This window comes from Strigops habroptila, chromosome 1 (genome assembly GCF_004027225.2).
Source record: "Strigops habroptila isolate Jane chromosome 1, bStrHab1.2.pri, whole genome shotgun sequence".
NCBI lineage: Eukaryota > Metazoa > Chordata > Aves > Psittaciformes > Psittacidae > Strigops > Strigops habroptila.
The window spans coordinates 122070113-122094771 of NC_044277.2; the positions used below are offsets into that span (position 1 = coordinate 122070113).

The window sequence follows — 24659 nt, forward strand, 5'->3', positions numbered from 1 at the left end:
GAAAATATTCTGGTTAGAAATTACTCAGTAAGTACCTCTAAAATGCAGCCTTTCCTGCAAAGCCCGAGGGCGATGCCAACGCTAAACTCAGTATGTATGGTAGACCAAATTTTTAGTGGCTGCAAATCATCACCCCTCCACTGAAACCAAAGCTGCCATAAAGACTGATGTAACCACACACTGTTTCCACACTTGAAGCTCAAACTGAGTTCTTAAACCCCAGATCTTGAATTTTGCTTTTAAAAGCATTCTACTGAACAGAGCAAGAAAATATCATTAGTGAAGAAAGAAAACAACCACTATAATGGCAAAGCATTTCCATTTTGTACATCCATATGAACATAATAGACTGTGAAACAAGTTGCACTTACATGTTGTAAACGTGTACAATATTAAAACCAACATGTTCATTATTAAACTCCGTATTATGCACACTTCTTTTACCATCAGCTCATTTGTGTCTTTAGAAACTAGGAATGCCTTCTGCAGCACTCCTGGGAAGTGCGGTGTGCCCCAAAGCTATTCAGAAATACAGCATTCATGGCAGAGCCACTTTATTTTTTTTAATGCCTGAATCTGCCACTTCCCATTGTTCACAGGTAAAAGTAGAAATAGCAATATGCGAAATACTGTTGTCTGAAAAAATAACCACCTTCATATTCCTTGAAGTCTGAAAAATAGGTATGTGGCTTGAACAAATGCACATGATTGATAGTATTTTCCTGTAAACGTTCCACTGGATTAACCACGGGATAATCTGCAACGTTGGTGGTCAGTTAGTTCCTCTTCCCCAGCTCCTGTCTTGTTCTACAGTCACGGTGCTGCAAGCTCACTCCTCACACTTCAGAGGAAGCTTTAGTAGTGCACAGCGGCTGTGTGCATGTGCTGGTGGCACAAGCAGAGCAAACCCCTTCCCTGCAAGGCATTGCCTCATGTACAGATAGTGAGAATTCAGTCCCCTCTCGTAGTGCTCGGTATATGCTTGTCCCTCACAAACTCATTCCGGGAAGAAACTTCTCCAGCGAGATGGTGACTTCTGTAGATAGACACGTACAGAAGCCCTCCACTTAAAATTTACAAATGAAGCGTAAAGCTTAGGGTCTAGCTGTGTCAGTGAAGGAAAAACTGAGCCTGGCTGAACACAAGATGTAAAAATGGTTTCAAATCACTAAGGATGAAATTGTCTTCTGTTTTCAAGGTCTACACTGAGCTGTATTGCATAAGTCATTCCTGAACACTGAAGAGAGTTGTTCACTGCTCATCTAAGTCAATGGGGATTTGTCTGCTAACTTCAGTAGAATCTAAAATAGATTATCAATGTTTATGGCAGGACTAATTTAAGATTAGGGACTCTGAACCAGATTCTAAAAATAGATGCTTCCTGTGCTAAGACATTAATCTCCTATTTCTTACCTGGGATCCTTTACTGCCATGGTCATAATTTTATAACAGAGACAAGCACTCACCTCAGAATGGTTATTAAAGAAAATAATGATTTCCAAACAAATTTCAGTTTATTCAGAGTGAAAGAATTGTCCCTTAATGATGAGTTCCTCGGAAGAGTGATAGGCTGAAAATTTTTCCTGTAAATAAAAATTCTTGATCTACCGGAATTGTTAAACAAAAACTATTTTGAGATGCCTTCAGGACTTGTGTGATGCAGCCTAAAGAACTGACCTGTTTCTCTGAGGGTGTTTGAGATCTTGGTATGCAATGACTATTTCACCTTCCTTTGCTTTATGCGCCTGTTAATGGGATGATAATATTTTAGGGTATCCTTTGGGGATGGTAATATTTTGGGCATCCTTTGGAGATCAAGATTTGAATACTCTAGAGTGACTCTTTTTCTGTTCATATGTTTGATTTGTCTTGCAATGTGCAAAATCTTTGAAGCAGTCATTGAGCTTATTAGAAGGGGGAAAATAAAGGACTCCAAGCCAGTTACATCTTGTGAAAGTTGATATAGTTCAAAATCTAGTGTTAAAGTACTGAAAGCAAAAAGTACTGAAAGGCTCCAAGTGCCTCGTACTGGTTCGTTCTTTCCTATTTGCTATGGGCTACCTGGCACTTACTACTGTTGGATGGTCACTTCCCATGGCTGGTATCAGGAGATGTGAAGATTACATACCCTGGAGAGTAGGTCCCTGTTCACTCCCTGCTGCAGCACACAGGAAGAAATGTTATTCCCAGATCTGCATCAGACTCCCTCTATGCCATTGCTGTCAGAGGCTGATGTGGTTTGAATATGATGTGTTTTCACCTCGTCTTGCCTTCTGACACAGTGGCTTGCGTTTGGACCCACCTTTGTCCCCACTTTGTTCACAAGCAGAATGTGAAATGCTATGTATTTGCAATGGCTGGTACTAAGTTAGGCAGACGTCTCCCCAGATTTTAATGCCACAAGTTCCGAGTCCTCTACGTATCTTCCATTTAACTGTTCATTGTTGGAATCATGATGGTACAGGTAGACAGGGACCTCTGTGATTGATGTTGCAGTGTAGGAGGTAGATCGAGTGGAACAGTGTTCTCGGCGCCTTTGGCCCCACTGGGTTTTGTACTGTGTCCACTGCCTCTTCAAAGCTCCTTGTACCTGTGAAAGAAACACACAGCTAGGGTGAGGCATAATCCAAATTCCTACAATAAGACATGTTAAAATATGTTGAAGGGAAAGGAAAGGAAAGGAAAGGAAAGGAAAGGAAAGGAAAGGAAAGGAAAGGAAAGGAAAGGAAAGGAAAGGAAAGGAAAGGAAAGGAAAGGAAAGGAAAGGAAAGGAAAGGAAAGGAAAGGAAAGGAAAGGAAAGGAAAGGAAAGGAAAGGAAAGGAAAGGAAGGGAAGGGAAAGGAAAGGAAAGAGGTCTAATTCCATCATGTTCAGTCTACCTCTCTCCTCTCCTCTGCTCCCAGTTCCAGAAGCAGCAGCAGTTGCTCAGGTCTCAGCCTCGCTGCTTACCCTATGGTAGCAATTACAGTTTCTGAAGTTAGGTTAGCTGTTCCCACAAGAGGTAAATGTGGAACAGATTGCTACAGGGGAACACAGCAGAATGCTACAGCAGAAGAGGGAAAAGGAAGGAGGGATGTGGATTAAAACCTATCTGGTGCTGCAGCTGGATCCTTGCCCCTGGAATGGCAAATGCATTGTGATCCCTGAAGAAAATTAACCTTGAGCAAAACTGGCCATGAATGGCAAGTACACTTCAAGAGCTTTCCAGGGGTAATTTTGTAGGAAGAGTTGGAGGATTAGTATAGCTAAACAGAGGTATTGTTCAGGTAATTTAAGAACAGGTTATGTGCTGGCAAAAAAAATTAGCGTTGGTCATAGGCCTCTACATTGCAGAGAATCTCAAACTTTGGGCACTAACCTTCTAGGAATAAAATATTTTCTTCAACATTTACATTAAGAGTGATGTTATATATATGGTGCTAGGAGATGACTTAATCTATTGAGTCCTTCCAGGGAATAAGAATACCTGCTTCGACTGCATATTCAGGCGTGCTGCCACTCACACTGTAACTAAAGCTGGACACAGTGAGGATAAAGCAGAAATCTTGGGTGTGCACAGCCGCTCTGCAAACCTGCAGCCATCTCTTCAACATCACCGCCATGGCCTTTAGCACCTCTAGCCACCGTGCACCTCTGGCCTTCTCTTGTGCCCCTAAGTATTGAATGTGTTTTCATTTCACAGGAGTTCACCCATTCAGATCAGTCTGAGAGTCTCTAGTGAAGATGGTAAGAACATGCTCTTACAGCCTTCCTGTTCCTCTCCTATCGCCCTTCCCCTGCCCCTTGCATAGACCTCAAGGTTTTGATTGCTCTTGCATGCGGAGAAAAGCTGCTGTGAAGGTGATGAGCTCCTTCTGAGTTCTCAAGCTGCTCTCAGTTGAACTGGAGCCTGATGGACCGCCAGGGCAAGCACATGTTTGGAGGTAACATGTTTAACTGAAAAGGGAAGAACAAAGTCACTGAGTCTTAAAAAGCCTGCCATGAGGAGCTTACAGTTTTCTTCTCAGAAGGGAGTGACACTTTAACTGTATCTATGGTCCAGGAGAGAACGGGCACATCCCTTCCCGTTCAGCTCACAATTAGAAGTGCCATTATACAGGTTTAAAAGGCTCCACAGAGCAGTAAGAGCACAAGGTCAAAGCAGCTGTGTTTTTATTCTCTGCTGAACTGCTGGCCCATGCAAGAATCCAGCCACAAATGGATAACAGATAGTACAAGCTGCTGCACTTGAGCAAAACAACGTGTTAATCTAGATTTCTGCCACGATTCCAAGGATCTCAGATGACCATAATTCAGCGCCAACTAAAACTGGTCATGCATAGACTTTAAATGTGTAAGCAGCATTACTGAAAATCACATGCATGGCCATAATATATTAACGACCAAGGAGGCTCCTGGGGACCGGGAGGGGAAGGGTGATGCCTGCCATGCTTTCTGCTCTGATAGCAGATGAAAGAAAGTCAAGTCAAAAGAAATGAAAAGCCTGAGTTATTTGCTCTGCCTTTCAGGATTTTAAAGATTTTTCTATTCCCTATTAGCCATTCATGCCTCTTTGGCACACAAGATATATGGCTGGGTTTTTTTCCAAACAGACTTTCCATTTTGCTGGCCAGCCTTGCAGTCTAGAAGCAGCCTCAGGCCTGGAAATATGGTCTGGAGAGCAGACTATTGCAGAGACCTTGTATCATCTGTACAACACTGTTGTTGTTGGACAGAGAACCTACAGTGTTGCTGGACACTGAGATTTTATATGAAAATGCACAAGAAGATCTGTCATGTTCAAAGTCACATGCAAACCCATTGTTTACGTGTTCTTCCACTTGAATACAGGCATCAGCACAGCTTTTTGTTACTATTTTCACATTTCTTTCTATAGATGGGCTCATGGCACTAAAGTGAGGTAGATGAGGTAGTAGGCAATGAATGCAACATAAAACACTGTCAGGTGGTACTGAGTTTAGCATTGTTTGTCCTGGCTAAACTTCATGTATTCCAGCCTTGAAGTTTAATATTCCAGTAGGAAAAAGTAAATCTCAGAGTATCCAGGCTCCTGTGGTACTAAAATTAATCTCCTTGCCCCACATTGAATTTTCTCATGAGAAACAATTTTGAGCTCTATGGCAGCAGATGTACACAGCAGCTTGGAAACAATCTCCTGCCATGACTGAAGACCAGACTGTGGCTTTGGTCTATGTCCTGCTGCACACAGTAAGAATGGGGGAAGTTATCTCAGCTTAGTTTTCTTGGGCAATCAAACTCAGACCAGCACTCCCATTGTGGAAGGACCTAATACCATCCTAGCATTCATTAGTCTGTTGCTGTTCCCCTATACGTTTTGTGCCTTATATGTCTACACATTGTGTAATTGCAGGAATAAATGCTACTCTCATACAGCTAGTGTAGTTACATAAACTTGCTTGATGTTTCTTGATAATGTGCTGATGCAAGTAGCATCAAACTGTCTTGAGTCCGTATTAGAGAGGTGTCACCTTTGACTCTCTGTCCACCTATAAGAAAATAACGACTAGGTTTCTTAGCATCCCTGACATTGACCATGTTAGTCAGTTTGCAAGTCTGAAGCAGATACAACAATTTTGAAAACGGGTGTAATGGTGAGAAGTACCCAAGCACCACCAAAAATCACTCTCAACATGTCTGGGAAACCTGAATCCCAACGGCCGTTTGTTCTCACTGCCTAACACTGATGAATGTTTCTGATAGCTGCTCCACTACAAAGAACAAAAAAAGAACTGTGTATTTGTTTTAAACTAATTTTCATTCCTGGAATGTGGCTTTTAATTTTCTGCCTTGCATACTATAGATTAGTTCATATGACAGGTAAACTCATCCATACCCTGCAATCTGATTTTGAATTAAATTATATGTATAGTCTACCATGATGCTGACAAACAGATGTTCCAGATATATCCATTATTGCATAACTTGAAAATTGTATTCCTGGAGTTGTAAATATGGATATGGTTTTCTGACACTGGCATTGCTGAAAGTACTTTGGAATTAGAGCTATCAGATGAAACTTACCTAAGAAACAAACAGCCTTTAAGATACTTTCTGTTTTCAGTGCATTTCCTTGCAGCCTTCCCTCATTTTTAGCATTGCTACAGCCTTTAATCTAGGCACAAATCCATATGTTCCCATTAGAGTTGGAGAATTAGAGAGTAATCGACCTTTTACACTACAGCTACCAAATACTAAGCAAATTTGTTTTTCAAAATCTAATCTGAAAAAAATGAAAGGTGATGCTGGGGAGAACTAAGAAGGAAGAAGACAATGTTAAAGACCACGATTTTTGGGTAACACATTGTTTGGAGGCAAGCGAGGACACACTGGAGCACTGCCTGTACATAGCTATGCAGTCATTCCTACGGGGAAAAGGTGTTTCAGAAACTACCTGGCTGGTCTCTTTCTCCATGCCAGGTTCCCCCTACCAGGAAGAATCAGAAGTCTTTCTGTGTTTCCAGGGCATGGAGATTGGACTGTACCAGAAAGGGATGAGAGAAAGGGAGAAGAAGAAAGGTGTTAGTAGCCTGCAGATCCTGGGGACAGAAATGTTATAGGAAAAGAGTTGTACGTCTCTCCAACTTTGTTTAATTGGATCCATGAAACCATGAACTTCTGTAGCATGATCTTTACAGCTATCATTTGATGTTAGGTTCTGGCATCATTAGCTGATCATGCTTTGCCATTCTTTCTTACGTCTCCTGAGAAGCCATGCTACAGAATTACAGTGGGAGGCCTCTAATCTTTTCTACTGTTGCATTTTTCTGTATGTTTACGCACAGAGCCACCCAGAGGGAAATGTACAGTGATGTCAACAAGTGGTGGCAGAATTTAATACTCTCTGCCATACTGAAAGTTAGCAAAGCAGCCAGTAGCACCTTATCAATAACCTAATTTGCTTCAACTTGCTATCAAAACATCAGCATGGTCACAACACTACTTGGAATTTGGGGATAAACAGGAGCACAAATACCTCTTTAAGTTGATATACTGAGTGTTAACATCGCAAAGTTTGTTCCATATCTAATTCACCTGCTGTGATTCAAAATTAACTTTTTAAAGGACTTCCTAGCTTTGCTAAGATCGGCAGTGTTTTATTTTTCTACAGCTGAATGCTCCTGATATATTGAAAAAGCATTTTTCTGCTAACCGTCTTTGGAAAATGGCTTGCTGTAGGAATTTAAATGGTTCTTGACATATTTCAATCTGCTATTTTTTTTTCTTTCTAAATAAAATAGTGAAGCAGACCTAAAACCAGCTGCACGTATATAAAATATTGATCCAGCTGTAAGAGAATAGAAGACATCTTTGCCTCAAGCATTTTTATTTCTCAATTACTACGTGAGAAACGCTGACCTTAAAAAGGCTAATCCTCAGAGCAGTGAAAGTAATCACACTCCTTCAGGCTCCTCTACTCTGACAGTGTTACAGGGGATAGCATCTGCCATGGCTCTGGGGCTGAATGCAGCACAGGGCTCCCCAGGACAGGCCCCCTAAGATGCCCACTGCTTCTTATGGGGCATCCTGGTCCTTCCCACTATTCTGGGGCAGAAATGGAAGCAGAGCACTCTTCTTTACTTAGATGTCTGTCTCAGAATTGCAGGTGGTAGGGTAAGAATATCATGCCTGTCCCTCTTTTGGTGCAATGTGCTTTGTAAAGGTAACACTCCTGATTCATCTGCTCAGAGATACTCAAGTCTCGCTCTGCAGAGATCTTTCAAAAATGCATGCTGCTGCTTGTTTACAGAGAGTAAAAAGTGACACGTGGTTTCAAAGTTTACAGTGTGGCATGATTAATGAACACTACTGTGACTATCTTTCAAGTTCCGTTCATTTGCTGCATTTCGCATGCTTACCTCACCATTGAAGAAGCAGAATATAGTTGCCACAAGTAAGCCCTAAGAGAAAGTAAAAGAAAAGAGTTTAGAGATCAGAATATGTAAAATTTTTTTTGTGTTATTTGGAAATTTGGACTTGATGGATACAAGAAAAAAACATCACTTCCTCTGCATCACAGACCCTTCACTTAACCTCCCCCTTTTTCACAGTTATCTTATCACATTGATTTTTGTCTTTCAACATATTTAAACAATTTCTTCTATATTACTAGCTGTCCTGGTTTCAGCTGTAACAGTTATTTTTTTCTCCTTCCTTGCAGCTGGTGCAGACCTGAACTAGCCAAAGGGGTATTCCATACCACAGCACGTCACGCCCAGTTCATAAACTGGGGGAGTCACCCAGAAAGGATCGATCGCTGCTCAGGTCGGGCTCAGTATCGGTTGGCCGGTAGTGAGCAATTGTATTGTGCATCACTTGTGTTTATTGTTTTTTTCCCTTTTCCCTTTTAGTTTTATATTTTCTCCCCTTGTTGTTTCCCTTATCATTATTATTATTATTAGTAGTAGTAGTAGTAGTAATAGTAGTTTTATATTATACTTTAGTTACTGGACTGTTCTTATCTCAACCTGTGGGATTTATATTCTTTCGATTCTCCTCCGCATCCCACCCAGAGTGGGGGGAGCGAATGGCTGCATGGTGCTGAGTTACCAGCTAGACTTAAACCATGACACTAGCATTTATAGATTATCTATTTTGGCTATGAAGTTATTTTTGTACAAGAGGAAAGGAAAGGAAATTTTCTTTCTAGAAAAGGAAAATTAAATGGTATGTAATGTAGGTTGATATTTTGCTTACAGTGGAGTACCACACTGCACTGACTTTGCTGAAGAGATGGTAGAGGAGTTGTGTCCTATATGTTGCCAGAGTGCAGTTAACCAGTTAGAAGTTCTTGGCCAAGCAGAATCCTTCTGCACCAGGAAGGCTTTAAATTGAACTGTATGTCAGGATAAGTGAATTTGTATGTGTGGCATCACAATGGATGGAGAGGATGTGAAAAGAGGTATAAGTGGTTAGAAAAAGGAAAAAAAAACCCAACACACAACAGTTGAGTTAGAAGGTGGTGGTTGGGGGCGGTGCAGAAAATAGAGAAGAGAGATTGTAGATCATGCTGAGTCCTAAATGGCTTAAAATTAATTGAATTATTGCCATGGTTGTTCAGATAATATTTCACTACTGCTATAAGATTAAACAGGGTGAAGGCATGAACACAAGGTGGGAAAGTGTGTAATTAATAAGAGAAAATTCTTGCACACAGAGCCTGCCATTCAGAGTCATGTAGTTACGCTGGTCCGCATGCTAACCGCACTCGCTCTTATCAAAATAGTGTTACATAGCATCACTGGGAGCTGAATGCCTTCATTTTAAATTACTTAAAGCAGTTATTATAAACTACATGTATAGCAGTTTGTGAAATGGAGGGGAAAACTGCAGTACAATAGCTTGTGTTCCCAAGGGCTGCTTAGCAAGGCTTTACAGCTGTGTCTTTTTTATAAACCCTCATTTAACTCATTACCAGTTAAAATGTAGCTAATGCTTTGTAAAATGTCTTGGACTCTCAAATGCATATTTTGGACCACAAACATAGGGTAAGAAATAACTGTTTTAACATACATATTAGAGATACACAGGTTGGTTTGAAGAGGTGCAAACCACTGCAATTTTGGCAATTATTTTACTCCAATAATTTTTTTCTACTACAGAATTTGTAATTCAACATGACTTCAAATATCAATGCAGAAAAGCACATGGGAGGAGGAGGAAGGGTAGACATAGTGAGAAATGAGAAAGTTTCTTTTTATGCTTTGGTAGAACAGTGAGTACTCTCAAAAACCTCAAATCCCAGTATACAATATGCAATGCATGCCAGATTGTCCATAAGCTCTGGTTTGAGAAACACCACAAAGTCAACCAAAGCCTTACACCTCTAAAGGAGGACTTTGTCCGACCACAGATTCCTAAATGGAAAATTTATGCAAGGAGAGCAAATGCGTCACTTCCCGGTGGCCTATATTGATTTTCTCTTGTGCTGCACACACTACAGTAATTTGCACAGTACTGCAAAACATCTGCTGTTGAACTGCATGGTGCATGGCTGCAGCAGGGGTCTCGCTAGTTTGCCAAGTTCTTATTAACAGCAGTCAGCTAGCAAATGAAGTGAATCTTGATCTCCTCTGGGAGCAGGGACACTCAGTGGACAGTCTACATGAGGCAGATATGAAAGACAGCAGGAGGAGAGGAAGAAGCAGAGAAATTTTTCTAAGTCAGTGAGAGTGCTCGGGGGAATTTGGGAACTGCAGTTCACCTAAAGGCAGAAATTGAACCTGAACTATTGAAGTGAAGGCATTTTCCATTTCAGTTCCTGTATGGTATTTGAATTCCTCTTCTACATCCTTCAATTGCTCTACTTGTCTTCTGTTGTAGAGTGTAGTTCCCTTAACTAGCATTTTCTTGAGCCAACTTCTGACAGAAAAGCTAAAGAGGAAGCTGTGGTGATGCCTCGTATCCCTTTTAGTTGCTCTTCTGTCTGGAGTGAGTTGAGAGCACATCTGGCTCCTTGTTATTTTGAGACCATGCAGACGGTACACCTTCTGGCTGAAGAAATTATTTTCTCTAGTTTGTCTCCTATATGTCTCATTGCTCTTCTTGCACCAGCAACAGTCCTCTGGGCTCTTCCATCTCTATTTCTATTTCTATTATTTATATTTCCATTTTATCATAAAGTTTTGCCCATAGCTCAGAGTACTACTGGTATCTTCAGGTGTAAAGCTATAGAGATATCAGTAACAGACCCCAGCTTTGTCTTTTCAGAGCCAGGAAGGCTTAGGATGATGGTAATTCTACAATGGGTCTATTAAAACATGTGAAAGACTGGACGTAGGTTATTTCATGTAAGGCCTACAGGTTATTTCTCGTATCTCTTTGACATACATTCCATATTATCTCTAACTGCTGTTGGTTTTTGCTCAGGGTGCAACTCCTATGGAGGATGAGATCTCTAGGTCAATTATATCTTTCTGCCACTGTGTGGAGTTGTTAAACTGACCTGTGACACATTGTCTGTTGCCAGCAGCATAACTTTGGCTGTGGTACTGATGAAGAAATGAAGAATACATTTATTGTGATATTAAGGCCTTCAATGACTTCTTCTGAAAATCTTTATTTCTGGAACTGTGTGAAGATCAGACGAATGTGGCTTTCATACGAATCATGCCTTAGGGATCGTCCAGAGTCAGTGTCTCTCAGATCTTCATGTACCTTTCTGATGCCATAGTGGTTTTCCCTGTGTTGAAGTGCCTATACTGACCCAAGGACATTCTTTGCTTAACAGGTATTTAAATTCTATCTCACTTTCCTAGAAGACGTATCTTGACGAGAAGTTCCGTAATTTACTCAGGTTAAAAAGGAAAAAAAAAACCCAAGCAACCAACCAAATACTTACGCAGACAACGCAAAATTACATAGGTTTTTGATACCTCATTTGTTTTTTTTTTCTAGCTTATGTCTCCATAAAACAAGAAGTTATATATAGACATGCTTATTCCTGTTATTCCTGAGTATGCCCATGGCATTAGTTTCTGCCCTAATGACACACTGTGTTGCTGTTTAGACTTTAGTGGGATGATATATCCATTATTAATGGCAGAAGATGATGATACACGTAATTATACAGGTGGCTATGCTATAAAAAAATCAGTTTGTGATTCTCTGTGTGGGCTTTGGTCCATGTCCATTCTCTTCTCACTTCTGGATCTGTATGGACAGCAAAAAAAAAAGAAGGAAAAAGAAAAGTGTGGCCAAGGTTCTTCACAGAAGCGCTTCCCATTCCCATCTCTCTCATTTCAGCAAAGATAAAGAAAGGGCTTTGAGAAAAACAGTGCTGTGTTCTTCACCCTCTTCATTCACAGCACATTCATACGGTGCCTCTGAGGTAAATGACTGTGTTATAAAGTGTTCAGTTATATTAGGTTAAAAAAAATAAGCAAAGCAAAGAACATGTCTGCAGTTTCTGCTGCTACTCAGGTGGGGAGATTGTCACGAGAGGGCTGAAGATGGCAACCCACCTGGTGCAAAATGATGGAGACATCCCACCAGCCAGAGCTCACACTTTGCTGCTTCTCCTACTTTCTGCTGGAGGTTTCATTACTGTAATTTTGTACATAATTTTTCATACAAAAAATGACACTTTATAATATCAATCTTTCAAAAAAACATTTTCCCCAGTTTTTATTGACTCAAGATATTAGAAAGTTCTGAAATTAGTAATAACATAAAGAAAAAAGAACAGGAAGTGGAAAAAAAAACCAAACCAAACCAAATACATATGTTTCCAAAAGCAGGCCTGTGATTTTAACTTTGCACAGAAGGAGAAAATGCTTCTGTCTGGTTTGGCATCACAGAGAACATTTATTTATTTTTTATGACTGGAGTGTTGGAGTGGAAGGTTACAGGCTCTTTAGGAAAGACAGGCCCGGCAGATGGGGAGGAGGAGTTGCTATTTATGTCAGTGATAGGCTGGAGAGTATGGAACTCTGTCTGGAGACAGGTGATCAGTCAACAGAGAGCTTCTGGGTCAGGGTCAAAGGCAGAACAGCAATGGGGGACATTACGGTGGGGATCTCTTACAGACCACCTGATCAGGAGGACTCTGTGGATGAAGTGCTCTACAGACAGATACGAGAAGCCTCACGCAGGCCTTCGTCCTCATGGGGGACAAACCCTGATATCAACCATCCCGATATCTGTTGGCGGGACAGTATGGCCCAGCACAAACAATCCAGGAGGTTCCTCAGTTGTGTGGAAGACAACTTCCTCTTTCAAGTAATAGAGGAGCCGACAAGGAGAGGTGCCGTGCTTGACCTCATGCTCACCAACAGGGAGGGGCTGGTTGGGAATGTGACGCTCCAGGGCAGCCTTGGCTGTAGTGATCACGAAATGGTTGAGTTTGAAATCCTCAGGACAGTGAGAAGGGCACGCAGCAAGCTCACTGCCCTGGACTTCAAGATAGCGGATTCTGGCCTCTTCAGGAACCTGCTTAGTAAGGTTCCGTGGGATAAAGCCCTGGAGGGCAGGGGAGCCCAAGACTGCTGGTTGACGTTCAAGGATCACCTGCTACGTGCTCGGGAGTGTTGCATCCTGACTAGAAGGAAGCATGGCAGGAGGGCCACGAGACATCCATGGATGCACAAGGAGCTGCTGAGAAAACTCAGAAGGAAAAAGGAAGCTTATAGAAGGTGGAAGAGAGGACAGACGGCCTGGAAGGAATATAGTGACATTGTCTGGGAAGCTAGGGACCAGGTCAGAAAAGCTAAGGTCCAGTTAGAATTAAATCTGGCAAGGGATGTGAGAGATAACAGGAAAGGATTCTATAAGTATGTAGCAAACAAAAAACAGACTAGGGATAATGTGGGCCCTCTCTGGAAGGAAATGGGAGAACTGGCTACCCTGTATTTGGAGAAGGCTGAGGTTCTCAACGACTTCAGTCTTCATTGGTATATGCTCTAGCCACAGCGCTGAAGTCTTGGAAGCCAAATGCAAGGTCCTGCACCTGGGTCGGGGCAATCCCAGGCACGGCTACAGGTTGGGCAGAGAAGAGAGTCAGAGCAGCCCTGTGGAGAAGGACTTGGGTTGTTGGTTGATGAGAAACTGAACATGAGCCAGCTTCAGTGTGCGCTCACAGCCCAGAAACCAACCATATCCCGGGCTGCATCAAAAGGAGCGTGACCAGCAGGTCAAAGGAGGTGATCCTGCCCCTCTACTTTGTTCTCATGAGACCTCACTTGGAGTATTGTGTACAGTTCTGGTGTCCTCAACATAGAAAGGACATGGAGCTGTTGGAGCAAGTCCAGAGGAGGGCCATGAGAATGATAAGAGGGCTGGAGCACCTCCTGTATGAAGACAGGCTGAGAAAGTTGCGGCTGTTGAGCCTGGAGAAGAGAAGCTGCATGGAGGCCTCCTAGCAGCCTTCCAGCATCTGAAAGGGGCCTACAAGGATGCTGGAGAGGGACTCTTCATAGAGCTTTCCCTTTAAAAAGAGAAACAGATGGAATGCATACCTTCTAAAATGCATTGAAATATCTCACTCTTTTTAAGAGGCTACTTTTAAATGGATTAATATTTCTGCATAAAACTGCATAGAGAGTTAAATTCAAAACTTGGAGGCAGGATGGATACACATGTGGCTGAAACATTTCAACCCCCCAACAGGGTTGAAAGATCTTTCTTTTGCCTGTTGCAAACTTCATTTCAGCACAGTCTGCATACTGAAGAACTGATATTTGTGATGGTGAGGGGAAATACTAATCTTTGCTTTTACAGGATCCATGGAGGCTGGAAAAGTACATGCATTCACATTTGCAGCACAAACCCCAGTCTTTCATTTTTTTAAAAATCATTAATACATCTACTCTACAGATCTGTTAAGAAGAATCTGGTCTGCATGGTGAAACTGACACAAGCAGATACAGGGGAGACAGACATACAGTCATATTAAAAAAAAACATGCCTGCTTAAAATGGTGTGCATTGATTGATACTATTGCAAAAAGAGCAGGACAATTCCAACTCAAACTGGTTTCTGCTATTCAAAAGTGACTTTAGCAGAGGAAACCTCGCACATAACATCTCAAAGTGTTGTTTTTCAACTGGGAAAACCATATCATTACACAGTTTCTTGTGGGAACAAATTCTTTCTCATTCACCATTTTCTATCCTCTGATTTTTACAATACACTGCAGTGCTTGTTTGCACCATTTCTGTGTACATGGTCAATGTAACTGACATATCAAACCATCATGTTCACTTAAAGCAGTGATGTGCTGTTGAAAAACTGTCTCTCTGTTCTAGAAAAGTCATAAAATATTGATTGTTTACCCAGTACAAAACCAGAGAATGTATTGTATTTTCCACCAAAAAACATGACAATTGCACCCACGATGCCTGCTTGTATATGACTGACATGCCACGGGATGCAAAAACTGACAGACTGCTGCTAGCTGATGGAGATGCAGGATACGCTGTGGTTTATGAGAGCAATAGCTAGTGGGGAAATACAGCCGTTACACAAGCTAATAAATATTTGCTAATTACATAATCAGTCTTCGAAGAAAATGAGCACCAGAGGAGTTATTATGTAGCTGGCTATCCTAAATATGCATACAAGAAATGTTTGGGAAAGGATTAAGGAAGTCTGTTTTAGAATACAATTTAAAATCCACTCTAAGTAGAAAAGGGAGAGTCACAGTTGGCTGCAGTTAGCAGGACAACTCAATAGCCCTCCTAAAAGGCCAAATTTTACATGCTGGTGGGAAGCACACTGAGATTATATTGTAGGGGTGCCAAAAGCTCTTCTATGAGGTCTGCATTGCTGCCCTGGATGGGCTGTCCCCCTCGGCATGCCTAGTGGCCTCTTTGGGCACAGTGGCAGTGGGGCATGGACAGCCCCCACCATGTGCCAATGACGGTGCCCCCAGCACCATCCCCAGTGCTGAAATGGGCAAAATGTATTAGCAAGGGGCAACTGAGGTCAACAAGGCATGGAAAGACAACCATTTCTGATGACTGAGACAAGGGCTGAAGGAACCAGTTGAAGATGAAACTGCCTCCTTTGATCCCTCACCTGATCCCATCCGTCAGTACAACAGTTACACAATACTTCCGCTTTGTTTATGGTTCCATTTTAACCTTGGTTGGTGACTTTCTATTGCATAATTATCATAATTAGGATTGCTAATTAAGATAATTAACATTCTTTTTGTAATTCTCTGACAAACCCACATGATTTGAAAGATGTTTTAAGACTAAAATGATTACTGTAACACTTGATCTTATCCTAACTTGCTAAAACTCTAAGCAAGTTGTCAACAGAAAAGTTATTTGGAAATACTCCTTTATAGCTCTTGAGACCGAAAAAGTGATGATGCAGGTAACAACAGAAGAAACAGACTCTCATTCCTTTTAAGCAGAACTGAAATACAAGATGGCATGCACTATAAAAATAGACCTATAACTTCAGTTATTCTATGCACGCACAGTTTTGAACAGATAAGGGTGATAAGCCCATCTAAGATGATAGGACGGATAGATTTTGGTAGCATTATTTATCACTTTGCTTAAGGAAAAAGCAGCACTGATTTTTTTTAAGCTCTTTTCTTACTACAACATTAAAATAATTTCTGAATTTAGCTTCAGTATGAAAGGAAACAAGAAATGGGTCACTGTACTCATCCATGTTGACCACTATCCACAAATGCATTAGAAACCTGCTGTTCCTAGTCAATATAGGACTGGATCTATCACAGTCAGGAAACCAGATAACCAAATATTTATTTTGTTTTGTTTTGGTTTGCTTTCTTTTAAAAACAAACTATACTTAATGAATGATGCTATATTTTCAAAAGACTTATGAAATCAAACTGCCAGTCTTATATTTTAATTTAAACTGCCTAATAATGTAATTTTAACTCCTAAATGAAGCTTCATTGTCTCAGTCTTTTCTTCTGTGTGTTGGCATTCCCTCTGTACAACAGTTTGTATACACAGCTAATTTTAGTATTAACCTCGCAGCACCAGTTTCAGTCACTTTGAGCACTTGAACAGAAATTACATTGGAAAATAAAAGCCCTCTGATCTCAGTTTTCTCTCCTTAGTTTACACATAGTGTCATCTGATAATTTTGCTACTTTTTTCATTGTTTTCCCTATCTTGCGGTTGTTCTTTATGCAGTGGTGCTAGTCCTGCAAAGGCAGATAACGCAATAATGTGAAAGTGGTTGGAAAAGAACCTCAAAACCACAGTCATGCTCAGTTTCAGGGCAAAACAACTGACAACAGCATTTTTGGCTAAAGCAAGCACTTCACCTAAGCTGAAGTTGCTACTGTATAACATACCTGGTAATGCATTAATATATGCATGATGTAATCATATATTTCTCCAGCGAGTCGGTTTTCTGGTCTCCAGGGAATAATAACAAACTGAATTCCTAGCAAGGGCACCAGGATTAAAGTGGCTCTGACAGCTTTCATATACATGTTGGACTCAGCACGGTGGGTATCTCTCAGCTTTGTCACCAAAACTCGGACAATGTTAAGCAAAAAGAAAAAATTGACCTGCAAAAGCAAAGCCATTATAGGTGAAAGCATTCAAATTAAACAGACATTCAAAATAAAAATACAGAGCACATAAAAGGCAGTAAAATGTAACTTTCTATGTTTACTGAAGCTCATAATGGGCAGCTTCTTGGGTGTCAGGCCTTGGGAAGTACCTTGAACGTCTTCAGAAAGGAGACGTTAAGCTGCTCTGTATACTTCCCTTAGGAAGCCTAAAGAGATGTTTCAGGCAGGCAGCAATCAGTTCTAGGAAGCACTGGCTGTTTTGACACTGATCTGGGCAAACTTAGGATTTCCAGGGAACAATTAATCTCATTTTTATGTCTAAAGTTTAAATGCATGGATGAATTGTCTCCTAGGAGTAACAATGTCTCTCTTCTGAGCCTGAAAGTCACTCAGGTGTTTTGCTTCAGTCCACACTGAAGATGTCTGCAGCCAGGTGAGACAAACCCCAGCATATCCCTGGGGGTACGGGACCTATGGGGGAACACAGTTTCTCTGAGGAATGTCAATGCCTAAATTTCATAGATATATGAGAAATTTCAGTTTAATATTTCAGAATAATAAAACATAAATCATCAAGCTTTGGTAAAGCATTTCATCGCTTCTTAACTGAGAGACCTTCCAACTGTTTTACATTCGTGCTCTGCTGGAAAAAAGGAATAATAAATGACTTCTGGGGTCCCATTCAGCATTAAATCTAAACCTTATTCTCTATCCTACTTTGACTTCACTCACTCTGCTTAACCTTCATTTTTAGAATTTATGGAGATAACTATGAAAAATAGAAAAGAGAATTTACAAACGTAAAAATCCTCAGCTCTTCTGCGTCAGTCTGCCACTATGGGGTTTTTTGTAGCAAATCATTGACAACATTCTGTAGACACTGACATCTTCACAAGAAAAATAATACTGGAAATGGCATAAGCACAGGCCATAAATTATAATGCCTTATTTTTAGAACAGTTAAAGAGTGTTCTTTTTCCATAAAACCAGCCCCTTCTTTTTATTTTGTGGCTAAGTTTTACAGACTTGGAGAATGGTGATAATAATAAAGGTTGAATAGCCTCTCCTAGAAGTTAGTAGGCATTATAACAGCAAAAGCAATCAAGATTGAACCAGTAAACCCACAATAGATATAATTCGATGGGAACAGCAGACTACCTATGTGGCAGGGAGGAATGGACTTCTTCACACTGCTGATGTGCAAGACTGCTTCTCAAGAAAGGGTAGAAAGATTTTCATTTTTTTCAGCTGTTAGATGGTGTTCTCAGCACTCACCACTCTACTGTTTGATCTCCAAGTTAATTACTGTAGGTATGTCTATGCAGATGTTTGCAAGCAAGAGACAGCTCAAAAGCTGAATACGTATCTTGTGTGACACACTGAGGATGGCTTGGGGCTTTGGTCAAATAAAATCCTTTCTGCACCTTTCAGGAAGGTCAAGGTTACTGTGTAAAGCAGCACCACTGGCACAAGATGCTATATGCGTACACATCGCTGAGCTGCACTTTGCATCTTGTCCTCCTACTTAGACAGCCCACTCCAGTCCCTTCCCTGAACTAGTTTATCTCCCTACCTTTGGGCCATACTAGTTCAGTGACCAGTAAAACCTGTGCTGAGCTACCAGCCTGCACTCAGCCCACCCCAGCTAAGGCATAGCTAAATGTCTCACTGATGTCATACAGATGTAGTACATTTGTCACAAATAAGTTACGCTTAAGTGATCTCCCTGATTTTCAAAAGCAGTTAGTGATTCTGTTTGCCTCAAAATCTGATTCTTTACTGGAAGGTCTCTTTACAGGACTTGTTTTTGAAAGGTATTTGTAACACTGAGTAAAGAAAACCTCTAGCTACTTTCAAGTTGTGACCAAAATACTTGAAGTGCAGGATCTTATCTTCTGTACAGGTTAGCAGCATTTCTAAAATAATTATTAAACTGTTGATAGAAAATAATATTCTTACCAATAAAGCTGCCATTACAGGTCCATGAACAATATAGAGCAAGTGCGTGTCAACACTCATCCAGCAGCTGGAGGAGAAATACACCATTAAAATTTACTTTTAACTCACATAAAATGCATTACACAAATAATGATAAGTTCCTTCAAAACCAGACATACTACTCACTTGTCATTGAAGTATCTGGCTCTTGCAACAGCGTGAATAGATGCTGGCACTAAAGGGAACCCTGAAATGATTAAAGTTTAAGATCAGTCTTGGTATGTTTTTAGTGTGAATTTCATATGCCACACACACTAATGAGGCTCTTGGCCACAGAACACATGCATGTGAAATCACAGCTTTCAGGGAAGAACTGCAGTTCTATCATTCTGAGTGCCCTAGTATTACTTCAACAGCAGGATGCAAAAGGGAATGAAGTTCAAGGCAGGCCAAAAGGAGAAGCAAAGCCCACAGGCTGTGCTCTCCTGGGGTGTCACAAAGCTGCTGCCAGGCTCCTCCACACTGCTGCAGCTAGTGCAGAGAGGGGTGTGAGCAGCCAGTGTGGGAAGGATGCAGAGATCGTTCAGTTCTCAGCAGAGTATTCCCTTGGGAAAAAACCAGGGACACTTGTTAGGAGCATGTAAATTAATATTGAGCAAGAGAGAGGCACATTATCTCACATGCCAGATTATGAAGCAATAAGCAACAGAGTGAGGAGCTGCTCTTTTGGAGCCTAAAGCAAGACAAAATGTTTGGAGCCAGGACGTTTTCTGGGGATGGGGATTTGTGATATCTTCTGCAGCTTCTTAGCCTCTGTGCAGCCAAGCCCACCCCATGCAGCTTTATCTCAGCAGGGAGAAGAGCTGTGGATGCCATAAATCCAGATCCCCTGAATTATCTGTGAAGCCTCAGGGGAGGCCACTGCTCTGACAGGAAGCTGATGGGAGCAAATTTGCACTGGCCAGAGGCTTGGGAATGTGCTATGCTTGACTAACTGAAAGCCTCAAATTCTTATTTCCAGACTGACATTAATAGTGACAATCTGGTCCACTGTCGTCCATCTTCCTTCAGCTTGCTTGTATGTTGTGTCCCTCTCCAACAGGGTAGAAACCTGGAACTGGGGAGTCTGCATGATTCTGCATGAAGTTTGTGCAACCTTGCACATACAGACAGCTGACCAGTGGGGAGATAATCTGCTGCCTTGTCTGTCCTGGAAGAGAGCGTTGTGGACATCTTCGGTGATACTGCTGCCTGTTCCCTATGAACCATGAACATTGTTTTTGAGCTTTGGGCATTCTATAATTATAAATATAAATGTGTGAAAAAGTCCTGCTGATGCCTTTATTAGCCACAGAGTGAAGAACGTGGCTCCTTGTTTCTTCAGGTGTTAAGTGATTTCATAAACACTTTTAGAAGAGACAGAGAACCCTTAGCCAAAATCTAGAGAAGTCTCGTATCAGAGCACAGGCCAGCTAATGCAGGAATGAGAATACAGTCAAAAAAGTATGTAAATAGGACACTGTGATGTCTTCAGGTATCTTTAAGCAGCAGCTACTTTACTGCCAAAAAAGGTTCTTACTGCAGTGTACCTTGTGAGTTCAATGCAGCTATGGGAGAACAAACTGAATTGCCTTCTCCTTTATATATTGTTAGAAAATGATTGCTTGGCCTCTGGCTGCAGAATGCCTTTTTTGGGGCGTGCTGATGCAGGGCAGAACAAAAAGCTCAGAACAGAAAGAAAGGAGCTTCCAGCCTCAGGGTGAGCTTATGGGATTGACAGCTTGAGAAAATCCTTTTCATTTGGAAACGGAGCAAGTCTGGGCCAGTTTTGTTGACAGACAGATTGAAGTGCAATTTTTAAGGGGCCTTTCTGTAATAGCAGAAATTCTTCATCTGAAAGCTCTGGCCTGGAGTATCGTAAGTAGTATGCTCCACATGATGCCAAGGGACATCTTCTCTTCTGCTAAATGCATTAGCCTGGAATATTTGGCTCAACAAGCTCACAAGCAAATCTTAAAATGCAACGGAAAGTTTTCATTGGTCAGTTGTGGGGTAAGAAGCTCATGACTGTCTACAGCTGATATTTGCAGCTGCAGGCTGGATGGGCTCTTGTAGGGCTAGATGTGCTCTGCTCTTGTAAAGGGCCAAAAGGCAGAGAGTTAATGAGGAGTGGTGCACCAAGGTCTGTTGCGTCTTGGTGGCACAACGTGTACCGCTCCAGGGGTCCCAGCAACACATGGCGAGCAGAGAGTAACGTAGAAAAGGTCTAATCCCAGTCATCCCAGGAAAGGTATGACATATCTATCCCTTTAGGTCAATGCCAGGTCCTTTATGGCACAAACTGGCAATTATGCTTACTTGTATTTCCAGTTGAATTTGGAAGGCATTCTGTTTCAGCACAGTCCAAGTAAATGATTCCCTTTTCACTTTTAGCTGGATGAAGCTGCCTGAAGCAGCAAGAATGGACTGTAGCTGGATACACACATTTGATACTGCTTTCTTGCTCTGCAAAAAGGTGATTTACTGACCCAGTGAAACAATAGCAAATGAGAAATGACATCCTCAGCAGCAGTTCCCAGCAAAGGGGTCACCTGAAGGCATCAGCCTTGAAACACATCTGCACATGTCAGATTCCATTCAAACATCTCAAACCTTTTGTAGAAATCTTTTACACTTGTTCAGACTTTTATTTTTCTTATAAAGCTGTTTTACAAATGTCATTAGTTATTTTTCCAAATAAAATAATCTAGATCTTCTTGCATAGGGATTAGTTATAACAATGAATAATGAGTAACTTCATCTTGTGTTGTACATTTACCTTGATCTTTTGAATTGTAATTCAGAGCACAACCTGCTCTCGTTGCTCTGCACTGCTCTTTGGAGTAATGTATCTCTCTCCATTGATTAACACAGCTGGATGTTTAAAATCATACAGTGTGATGACTGCTTCTGGAATCAGTGGAATTACAGTGATTTATGCAAGCTTAAGGAGTGGCCAGATAGTCTTGGCTAGATCATTTTACCATTAATGATTCCTACTTTAGTTAGGACATGCTAACGATTACCCTTTTCAGGTAGTACTCATCTAGTCTAACTAAAAAGGCTGCTGACTTCATAGCCAAGAGTTGTGTCCATTTTTATTAACCTTTTCCTTCTCAAGATATCATCATCCTATTACCACAGCCACCATTCTATTTACTTTTTGGGTAGTGCTGCAGATACTGATGAGTATCTTAGCAGCTAACTTCACTGAATAACCCACCATGATGCTAGTGCCATTCTCAGCAATATTATAGCTAGCTCATGAGCTTTCACTGCAGGCTAGCTGACCCAGTTGCATTAAATTGCACTGCCTAAATTGAATGTCACCTGAGAAAAATATGTTTACGACCATTTTCCTCTTGCATAATTGGATATAGAAAGACACTATTTTGAGAAGGTTTATGTTGCAAGACATAAAAATGGAAAAAGCTTTATCTGGAAGGAAACGTTTAAAATTACTCCTGACATAGGGCTGCCATTTCAAAAGCAGAGCCCTATCAGACTTTGTATATCCAAATATTCTGAACTATGAAAACCTTATGATAGCACAATTGCTTGCTCCAAGGGGCCTCAGCTGTTTAGATTGACAAAGTCCAAAAACCTTGACTTAATTTAGGGTTCTTCAGGAATGTTATCTTCATTTAAGAGCTGATGATGTTCCATGTACTTTTAATTTCAAAAGCACAACAGGTTCTTCTCAGAAAAGATGCCATTATTATAACAAAAAAGAGTGCATGATGGCATTCTGATTAAAAAAAAGAAAAAGTTCTCACATGTCTTGAAACAGTTATCTGGCACTACAATCCATATAAACTAGAAAATCATGCCAATTTTCTAGGTATCTAATATAGGTATCCAGAAGGCACTAAGTCTCGTACCGTAAACGGCAAGTAAGTCACTAGGCTCTTAAACGAAAATCCAAATAGGGGAAGAACAACCTCCTACTTAGGACCTGATATTGGATGCCTAATTAGTAGTTGAAGTCAGAGTTTTGAAGTTCTTCAGAACATTCAGAACTGGGTCATTTCTCTCTGACTGAATTAATTCCTAATTTTTCTCTGTTTAAGCACTAGGGCTACTTTTTATTTTCCTGCTGTAAATGAAATAATGTTGAACAAGTATAACTCCTCCAAAGGGGATGGAAAATAAAGAGTAAATTCTATCTGCTTCAGACTGGGATTGCAAGAGATGAATATAAGTGAACAACTCTAAGTGCTGTGGAACGATGGACAAAGGTCCATCATTTGCTGCTCAGCTGCACCAGTGGTTCCAAGATACAGGCACTGGCTCAACAGAAACTGTAATGAGGCCAGAGATTCATGGTTCCCAAACTGGGAAAGAGCTCTTGATAACGATTTTCTGTCAACACTGATGTGGACTGGATTTACAATAGTGATTTAAATGTGAAATAGACTATACTGAAACATATTTGTTGTATTTATATGGCTTTTTATTGGACCAGACAGTCCAAAGGATAAATATCTGCTGTGGCTGCTAATTAAAAGGCAAAGGATCTCTTAGTGAAAATGTAAGAAAGAGATTTACATATTTGGAGATGAAGGACCAGACCTAGTCATCTTTCTTTGGGCAATATGCATGCAGCTATATACAGTTTACATCCATAGTGAACGGGTTTGTAACCTCTCTCATAGAACATCATTGACTTTTGCTTATTGACAACTGTATGTTTCTCTGAAATGCTCTAGAGATCACTGCTGTTGCACAAAATCAGCCCTGACAGCAGAGCCATTATCCACTCCTGTATAGGTAAAATTGAATCTTCTCCTTTAAAACAACATCGGCCCAAATACACCTGATACTGGATTCACTTCCAGAGAAACTCTGGTTCTGCTTTCTCCATACTGTGTTTTTTCACTTTGGAAGACATAAATAGTGATCTTTCCTCTTCTTCATTCCAGAAAGAAATGCAGTTTTGTAGGTACCAGATTAATATTTCTCTATATAAAGTGACAAAAATAGACAACTTCTGTTCAGAAAATAGATATATTTGGATAGAAATCTATTTTTCTCCCAAAGCTTTGTTTAACAAAACTTCAACATTTCTTTCAGCCAATCCCAAGATGGAGCAAATAATAGATACCAGCTCCTGCTGATTTTTTTGTAAGTCTCTAGGCCCATTGAAATAAATTAACTCAAATTTAGGAGCCAAGAACTCAATCTTAAGATATGATCTAGCGGTATACGTAAAACAATTCAGGTGTATAAGCGCTAGAAGAATTCAAAGATGTGAAAGAATTAACCATCTTGCTACAAATGATATCATACATACCCCAGCCCAGGAGGTAATACCAGTGCAAACGCTGCTCCTCAGCAAACACTGCCACCACAATCAGTGTGTGAAGATAAATGCCTTCGCAGAGCATCCAGAAGTAGTTGCAGCCCAACATGTACTGATGAAAGAATTGCAGGACTTTGCAGCTTACCTGTTAGACAAATGAGATAATGTCACACACCTGCCAGCATTTTGCATTTAAGCAGGCAAAGACAAATGTTACTGCTAGGAAGCTAAGTGGAACAAAAATCTCCAGCTCTTGCTGGGTTTTTTCAGCACCTATCAGTGATAGGGACTTTAAACCTTTACAAATGAGGTAGACAGAACAAACAGCCCTCACAAGATGGAAAAAAATTA

The 24659-nt window shown here is 40.9% G+C and overlaps 1 protein-coding gene across 4 annotated transcripts in view; it reads right to left on the reverse strand.

Annotated features, from left to right (window-relative positions):
- Nucleotides 1-302: 302 nt before the first annotated feature.
- CALCR (calcitonin receptor) overlaps nt 303-24659 on the reverse strand; it is a 170835-nt gene continuing 146478 nt past the window's right edge. For 2 of the 4 annotated variants that reach the window (XM_030503613.1, XM_030503622.1), the window contains exons 8-13: nt 24300-24453; nt 19154-19214; nt 18989-19055; nt 16805-17023; nt 7878-7919; nt 303-2590 (exon numbers count right to left, since the gene is read on the reverse strand). In XM_030503613.1, the coding sequence (XP_030359473.1) occupies nt 2369-2590; nt 7878-7919; nt 16805-17023; nt 18989-19055; nt 19154-19214; nt 24300-24453 (765 nt within the window). In that variant the 3' untranslated portion in view covers nt 303-2368. Of the gene's footprint in view, nt 2591-2879; nt 2951-6412; nt 6498-7877; nt 7920-16804; nt 17024-18988; nt 19056-19153; nt 19215-24299; nt 24454-24659 lie in introns of all 4 variants that reach the window. The other 2 variants (XM_030503630.1, XR_003994071.1) reach the window with 2 other exon arrangements.